The 9,298-nt window shown below is 33.7% G+C and overlaps 1 protein-coding gene across 1 annotated transcript; it reads right to left on the bottom strand.

The window, feature by feature from the left end:
• Positions 1-206: 206 nt before the first annotated feature.
• On the bottom strand, positions 207-8,926 carry LOC100376944 (stearoyl-CoA desaturase 5-like). The gene is made up of 4 exons (XM_002739782.4): positions 8,634-8,926; positions 3,948-4,078; positions 3,025-3,230; positions 207-818 (listed from the first exon to the last, which is right to left on the bottom strand). The coding sequence occupies exons 1-4, from the start codon at positions 8,851-8,853 to the stop codon at positions 374-376; spliced, it is 1,002 nt and encodes a 333-aa protein (XP_002739828.1). The 5' UTR covers positions 8,854-8,926; the 3' UTR covers positions 207-373.
• Between the last annotated feature and the right edge of the window lie 372 nt (positions 8,927-9,298).

Genomic DNA, 9,298 nt, shown 5'->3' on the forward strand with positions numbered 1-9,298 from the left:
AGTCTCCTATACATTAAAACCTGTCTAAAGTAAACCAAGTGACTGAAAAAATTGTTTAGTTTATATAGGTATTCAGTTAATAGAGGTGTTCTATGGAACCAAATCTCAGAAGCAGACGGGGTAAAGACTGTCATTTCTGAATCTTTGATTTAGACACATTCGCTTTACTTGTAAAAGTAAAACAGTTAAAAACCTGGAACGATGGGTCCCATGACAAATATATTTTATACATTTCATATAACTTTGAAATTATTTACCATACAATGGTTCCACTTACAAATGAGATAAAAACAAATACATTCTTTACAAAAATTTTGTGCGAAAAAAAACTGACTATATTGGAGTGGAGGTGTTTGTGCATACAGTAATTTGTTTAGGTATAAAGCAAAGCAGTGTGATTAGTACCATCACCAGTGCGTATTTTTCTCTTCTTTACCACGTCAATACTTGTGCTTTTTCGGTCATAAGCCAATCCCAAAAAGCACCAAATGTCAATTAACATTTTCGTAGTGTTGCAGCGCTGAATTCCAAACTCGGCCGCTGCATAATCACTAGGGAATGTATGATGGAAGTTATGGAACCCTTCGCCAAGCGCACCAAGAACAACCATCATGTTCTCTGTTGGGTTAATGTATCTATCGTAAGGCTTGTTACCAAACATGTGAGCTACACTGTTGACACACCACGTGGCATGTAAAGAGAGAGTGTACCGTAGCAGTGCGCAGATGTAGAAAGAATTCCAGACTGATTCGTCCCAGTATGTCGGTAGTAAAGTCGGAATGATGAAACACAGCAAAAGAACGGCAGGTTTATAAACTCTGAAAAGAGATGAGAATATATTATGAGGTTATTAAAGAAATAGCGCTAAGTATGTACGGAGGCAATATGTGCTGTTTTTGTGCATACTTTACACATCGCTTGATACAACTGTATCGATAATGGGAAATTATAGCCTACAATGGCCTCTAAAAATGTTTCACTGTGCAAAGGTTTATGACGGGAATCTATTTCCATCACATTGCTATTGTGCTCCTGCGTCCAACGTAAACAAATAAATTCATGTAATTTGTAAACATATCTGAAATGAATAAGCTATTTTAAATATGAAACAAATGACATGATGTTTAATGTAGTTTTTGAAGTTTGATTGCGATAAGTCAATGTATGTCAAAGACACATGGCTCTAAACCAACATTTACATTTGGCCGTTTTGAATCTGAAAAAAAAAACAATATAGTCCCATCATACTGTAAAATGACTAATTTTCACTGGGTTTAAATTTCACTGATTTACCATTTCAGACTTATTCAGTCGGTTTTAAATTCACGGTTTTATCATTTAGATAATGTGTGTTATGCTAAATTTTACATATTCACTGGGTTTTAATTTAGCGCATTTTCCAGTCAGCGAAATAAGCCAAATCAAAACCCAGTGAATAATTAACCATTTTACAGTATATATATTCAATTTATGTAAAAAAACAGACAATAGATGTCCATATATAACAGAGATCTAAGCATGGAATGGCAGAGATGATTGATTTTGATGCATTTTTAACATTAAAATGGCCACCATTCAGCCATCTTGAATTAGATCTAAAAATTAATATGTGACATGATGTATCTATTAAGTTTGAACAATATCAGTAATGGGATGTCAGTAATATATGGCTCTGCAACAGCGAGCATTCATTCAAACAAAACGTTGGCCATTTAAACGTGATCTGATATTCATAATCATATACAAAGATATATGTTTATGTAAAGTTTGAATGTGATTGGCCGAGGCATTTCTAAGATACCATTCTGGATGGATGCACAGATAGACGGACACACACAGATCCAAATATATATGAGTCTCTGTATATGGACTTCATCCGAACGGGAACTAACAATTGTTTGAATGTGATGTCAATGAACGTGTCATTGATTATGGTGTAGTTTACGCATATATGAGACAAGTCAAATGACAAGTGTTCATATTTTTTAGAACAAGGGCTAGCTGATACAGGACAGATTTTATTGCTTTCAGTACTAGATGTATAATATCAGTGCCCAAGCACAGAAAAGATCATTTGCCAGGGAAGGAAAAATGTTCTTCTTGTGCAAGGCCAGGAACACCAATGTTCAGCCTGTAATATTATTATTATCATTATATGCCTCATTGCATGGGCAGTAATGTTTCAGACCAGAGGCAACTGTCATTGTATACTGAAATGCACAATACCCTGGATGTTACTATTCTAAACCATGTTGTCACATTTGCAGGAAAGTAAGGGCATGTAATAAACGATATATTTAACTGCAATCATTTTTTTGCCGCCAAAACTTCAATGCAACATTTTGCCTACATTTACGTATTTTTCTATAACTTTGGACAAAATGGACGTTTTATGGGTTTTTTTCTCGTAAAAAGTGACGAAGGCTGACTTTTAGGGCTTAAAGGTTTCATGCAATTGCAAAAGAAAGCATCAACCTATTTAAATGCTATTTGAATGACAGACATGATACATTTAATTTCTGCCCTTTTTGCCATGAATGTGATCCGCCAAGGCACATCAGAGATATGACCCTAGATCTACATTTCTTAAGAAAATGGCCACCAGTCAGTCATTTTAAGTCCAATCAGGGAAAAAAAGGATGTGCATCAAGACCCAATATTTTTAATAAATATTACAAATTTCAGTGAAATATGTCCATGCCTACCAAGATCTGCATATTTCTGAATGGCAGATATTTTTAGTATTAAAATGGCCGCCATTCTGCCATCTTCTATCAGATCATAAAAAATGCATTTGCATGTATCATATATTTTAATCATAAAATTACTCTCTGTAGTAGATTTTCGTGTTGAATAAAATTATTATTATTATTATTATATGATTGTTGATGTGTGTGTAAAGTTTGAATGTAATTGGCCGGGACATATCTGAGATACAAGTGCAGACAAACAGATGCACATATGTACATTGTCAGTTACAGTACTATTGGTGTTGCATGAAATTAAAAAAAAAAAAAAATTTACCTCCTTTGAAATCTAACAACAGGATCTGCATGCAGATCACTAAGGTCAATTGACCTCCCTTTCCTTATGACGTCGGGGTGTTTTCGAGATAGTAGCCATCCCACATGTGCAAAGAAGAAACCACGTTTAGCATTGTGCGGATCCGCATCAGTTTCCGAGTATTTATGATGTACTCGATGGTCACGTGACCATTCAAATATATCATTCTGTAAATAGAGCAAAAATAACACGAGGTTATTACAAGAATATCACAAAGTACCATATCGGTCGTCAAACTGTCAATGTGATCGTATATATACTGCACGAGTGCATACTTTTCAGTATTTCAGGATAACCTTATTATTGTAGTCATAATTTAGTGATATATTACACCCCAAAATGCCAGCAAAAATTTTCATCGTTATATGAACTTTTGTGTTCAGTAACATGATTTTATTCTGTGCTACATTGTTCTGTGTTTGAAATAAACAAAAGAAAGTGTTTAAATGTGACATAAATAAAGACGCTCGAATGCTTCCATAACACTAATAAACACTTTTGAACATGATCACAATAACGTTTTACGGACAAATGAAATCTATAGGGTTTCTACCCTAACAAAAGTTTTATATTTTTTATAACTTTTTATACTATTATTACCGGTACTTACATACGTATGTACTGTAAATAAGACAATTTTTCAAATGAGATTTATACATGAAGAACTGGTTTTGCATATAAACTATATAAACCTCATTGGCCACTTTCCAGTTCGGCCTTGAAACGATAAACGGCCATTGGAAAAATCTACATAAGCATGGTCAGTTTACTCAAGGGTTGGAGATAATTAAATGAAAATTATGGAGCTTAATCCTCAAGCAGAAATCTATATTCTAACAGCAATTGGCTTAATTTCTAAATTGTTATGAATGAAATTAATTTACCTGGAAGGCCAAGGTTTGAATTAGAGCAAGGAAAACACGAAGTGGAAACCTTGCTTTGTATGAACGATGAGCCCACAGACGATGTGCACCAGCAGTTATGCCAAGTCCACCAAGCCGCATCAAGACAATGCCTGGAACGAAAAGTATATAAAAAATAAATAAATAATATTTAAATGCACATTTATTTCACAAAATTAATTTTTTCAATATTTTCTGTAAATTATAATGAAGACTTGTAACAAATGATAAGGTATGTTTGTTTGGTCCAACATTAACAAAGAATATATAAAAAATACTTAAATCTGAGCAAAATGATACATCCAAATCTTGGCAGGAAAAATTGTTGCATTCGATTGAAGTTAAAGTTTCTGAACAATATATAATAACACAGAACCCACCTACCCCATACAAGTTTATTTGATTTCATATTTCATTCAATTTTGTTCCAAAACTCAACAATAAATACCGCAGTAAAGGCCAACAAAAAACAGAAGAACAGTAGAAAAAAAAAACATAAGAAACTAATCACAAAATAAATGCTATGACTTATTTTTTGAACTAAATAAAGATTTAAATCAATATTTTTAAACTTGTTTGAAGTATTAACAATGTAAATATAATGAGTCTTTTAGGAAAGGAAAACTTACTAACATTAATGATAGAAAAGCTAGGTTTAAAATATCCATATTTTCGGAGAAGCTACTCAAAAAAATATAAAAAGGAATTTCATCCCCAAATAAATGGTGTGCTGGAGCTGTTATATAATAATAATTTATAATTATTTAGATTTATAATTATAATTATAATTTATAATTATAATTATAATTATAATTTATAATTATAATTATAATTTAATTATTTAGATTTATAATAAACAAAATTAACTGACTATTTTGATAAAGATTCACAGTATATGAATTGTACATACGTGTACTCACTACATAGAAAGTTAAAATAAGCCAATTACTATAGATGTAGTTCAGTAACAATGCTGGCAAACATACAGAATCCAGACAATGCATGATCACACCATGTCATGCGGCTATGGGGTGATCTTATACTGAACAGGCGTGTGATAAATCACACTGCTTATTCTGCCATGTGTGCAAAACAAATAAATATACATTCATCAAATATACATTGTCCATATACTGTGGAATACTTTATTTTCGCTGGAATTAATTTTCGCTGAAAAGGCTTTTTGGCCGTTTTATATATAAAATTAATTTTCACTGATTTTTGATGAGTTTAATGTGAAATATAGGAAAAAAAGTATATTCGCTGAATTTTATTTTCACGGAATCATCCCTTCAGCGAAAATAGCAAAAGTAAATTCAAATCGAAAATAAAGTATTCTACAGTATGTCCTTAACAAACAAGAATGAATGTTGTATTTTCTCTATCCAAGTGCACGTATACCAAAAATTACATATTGTATGCTGTTTTATTAAAATATAATTTTATTTTTATCACAGGCACACAAATGCTCATATTAATGCGATGAGCAGTTAATTATATATTCAAGAAGAGGGCAGGTAATTGATCACCAAATTTCATCAGGATTTTTATTTGGGAGAATTTCATGTACAATCAACAGGGGTTTTTCTAGAAAGAAATTAACAAGAGGGAGCACACATAGGCGAGCGAGTAGAGCGATGCCATATCGGAAGGCTTCTGCGCCGTTTTAACGGCCGGTGTATCTATCTCCATTAAAATATTTTAGAGTAATTTTAGTGTATTTGGTGTCCAGACACACTGTCAGCTGGTGTTTCTGGGAAGTTTTTATGGAGAAAAATATATTTGAGAAAGATTTCATGTTGTGCAGCAGCATGGAAGTGAGCGGCTCAAGAATATATTTATGACTTGAAAGTTCAATCAGCAATTCAGTAAGAGGGCGCCAGCCGAGAGTATCAAGGCACTGCGCCCCTGTTCCCTGGTTTAGAAAACCCCTGATCAACTAACATGACATTGCGCGGTGGTAGATATAGAACATTATATTATGGAGTCATTATGTATTTTAAGTACAAAGCCTGTATAATAAGGCATAATTTGAATGTTTGAACAAGCTAGTGTAGATATATTTGGACTGAACGCAAATAGGGCTTTTTACACAAGGTCAATTCTATTGTTTTTTGGGGGCTAGAAGTATAATATATAATAATATACAAAAATATTAATCATCTATAAACAACCATATGATGCAAACTTTTTCATTTTTGCCATCATAGATGTTTGTAATTTGATCTAAAGCGACAGACTTCTTTCAGGATGCACTGACTTCTGTGTAAGTGAGGTAATTTACGTTTTAGGCAGTTTGAACCGAATTCAAATTTGTCACTACTGAGCATGTTACTGCACATATGTACAAAGCATTGTAGAAGAGAACCTCTTTCTTATTAATGGAAAACTAAGAACAAAGGCAGAATGATCATCACTTGAGCACACACGGTAGATGTAAGCGGTGATACAATGCATGCAAAAAACCCGCAAAGGCTCATGGGTGATACATGTTTGTAAACAACGTCACGCTATGGCCATCTGCTGCATGTGCAGGTGACGACCCCCCCCCCTCGATTTATGTGTCAATCAAATTAATGATAGATGATGTTTCTATCTATGTCAACAAGCAAAAATCCAATTCCCAGTGTTCAGTATTCACTGATAATCAACTTAATACTTTACAGGTTGTTAGTTGTTTATATACTATGTAATGTCAATAATTAAGCTACATATCTGCGGAATCTCTCTTCAACCATTAAGTTATAATATTCCTCACTCATAAGTATGAATCATTAGTTGTCATAGTTACTGATAACACCATGAATGTTCCTTTGATTACTAATGTTATATGAATGACCGCACTTACACACGCGTATCACATCACCTGTGAACCGCGTGCCATTACAGTGGACTTTGACCATGCTATTTTAAAATCCCCCGAGACATTCCTAATGATTACTGGATCACATACTATGATAATAAAGACCATTTACAATGATGTTTTTGTAATATTATCATCATTTTTGAAACTTAAAAAAATCATATCAAATGAAAAAACAAACTGACCCTAGCTATGTTTTTATTAATGTGAAATCTACTTAAAATTTTATAAACATGGACAAAATTATGATCAGTGATTTTTACCTTTAATTCAACAACAAAAAGAAAGGGGTAAAAAAATTAGCCGCTGTGCAGCTGAAATAATGTCACAATTGTGGTGCAATGCCAATAGTTTTTTTTTTACCATTATTATAATTTTGTAAAAAGATAATATTGTATTTCATCATCAGTAGCGTTTACTTTGACAAATAACCTGTTGAGGGAAGTAGAACGTTGAAGAACTTTAAATATTAAACGCTACTATATTTTCTCACCACAATGTTTTGGAAATTGTTATGAATTTTCTGAAATGGTAATTTTGAACCAAAATGTCATAATTAATAAGGACAAGGGAAGTGTTGCATCAGCTAACACTTTGACACAGTCAAGCTCATGACACCCATTATGAAGCTTTAGCTGTGCATTTGTTTTTTCAAACTTATAATACAGTCGCACCTGTGTGTAGTGACAACCCAAGGTACCTGAAGAAATTTATAGATGCATTGAATAACTAGTATTTTGTAAATGAAAATGTTAATTTCTCAGTTCAAGGAAAAATATGTCAACAGCGTATTTGAAGATTGGGAATAAGTCAAAGTTAGTTTGTCTTGGTTAAATTTAAAATTTCAGAGTAGAGACTTGCAATAAACTTGCAATAATATTTTATTATTGTGGCCTTTATTACGTTGGTTTTGCACTGAACTGGTGCCAAAAAGGCAGTCACTAGTCATGTAAATATAAACTGCAAAAGGACTATACGAAGGTGGTAACTAACACAGGTTTGACTGTATGAGCAGCAAGTTATCAAACCTGCTTACTATTCACTGACAATTTTGATTTTGACAGATTTGATCAACACAAACATTTTTGTATACTTTTCAGTCTTTCAGTAAAATATCATTAACTTATTCATTGTATTGTTTTGTTTGTTTTTTATGATTAGCATTTGTTGGTCACAGAATGAATGTGGTAAATTGGAATTATTATGTCTTGAAAAGAGTTGGCAAATTAGTAAAAATTTACTGATTATGCTACCCAAATACTTGAGATTTGCTGTACTGAAGCGTTTGGTCACACCATGGAGGTAACTCCATGGTCACACTTTAATCACTAACCCCGGTTCATGATCAATTTTAGGCCAACAGGTGTTTTTTTTTGTTTTGTTTTTTTCATGAATGGGGTGCTAATTTTGATATATACATATAGTAGAGATTTAAATTTTATGTTCCTCTTACGTAATTCTAACCCTGCCCCTCCAGGGACCGATACTATCATAATGTTGGGGCAATATTTTTTTTAAATCAATTTTGAAACAAATTTGTCAGTAAGTCATTTGGATAGAGTGCAAAGTGAAAAATAAATAAGATATACTGTAATAATATTCTGATATGAGCCACCGGACGGTCAGACCGGATGCCCACCCGCATTGTTCTGGGCTTGTATATCAAAATGAAACGTGCAATAAAAGTCAATTGTCTCTGTCCGCGTCTTGCCAGTGTCGGAGCAATCCCGGGTAGTATTAATCTCAAAAATTCGCATGATAATAAACAAAGTGGTAAATAGTACGTAGCCGCCATTGCCACTTACCGAAGAGTAAAGTCTGCCAACGACAGGAAGGAATGAGAAATAACGAATACAGTGCGGCTAGATGCAGAGCACCCATCAGCACTACGTTCCTCCAGACGATTTTAACGGGAACGCGTAACACGTTCTCGGTCTGAACGACATCGTCCAATACTGTTGTAGACGAATCAGACGCTGAGTCTTCCTCCTCGAAGTTTTGAAATACGTCGTTTCTCGGTGCCATGATTCGGCGTTAGTGTTGAAAATGAGAAGCAGAACGACAAACGCAGTACAATTACCTTATGTCGTATATATGCTCACACATACGCACTTACAAGGGAAAGAAACGAAAACACAATTGTTCTATTTTTTGCGAGGGGTTATCAGCCCAATAGGGAGGTGCGTAGATATATTTTAGGTAGATCTGTCGAATGTAACGATACTTGTTTAATTGATATTATTTAAAAACAAGTTAAAAAATAAAAGTTCAGATTACATCAAGACACACAGCAAACAATTAAAACGATTTCCTCCCGACGTATTTATGCCATGTTCCCCAGTGATAAAATGCGATGTAACGTTCCAAATCAGGTGACTGCGTGTTCAGTGACCAATGTTGAACTTATAACCCACGGCGGTTTCGTCAGCCGGTATCCCGGACCGGTGATCGTGTCTGCACGTACGTTCCT

The sequence above is a fragment of the Saccoglossus kowalevskii genome, chromosome 19, assembly GCF_978046115.1.
Source record: "Saccoglossus kowalevskii chromosome 19, keSacKowa6.1, whole genome shotgun sequence".
NCBI lineage: Eukaryota > Metazoa > Hemichordata > Enteropneusta > Harrimaniidae > Saccoglossus > Saccoglossus kowalevskii.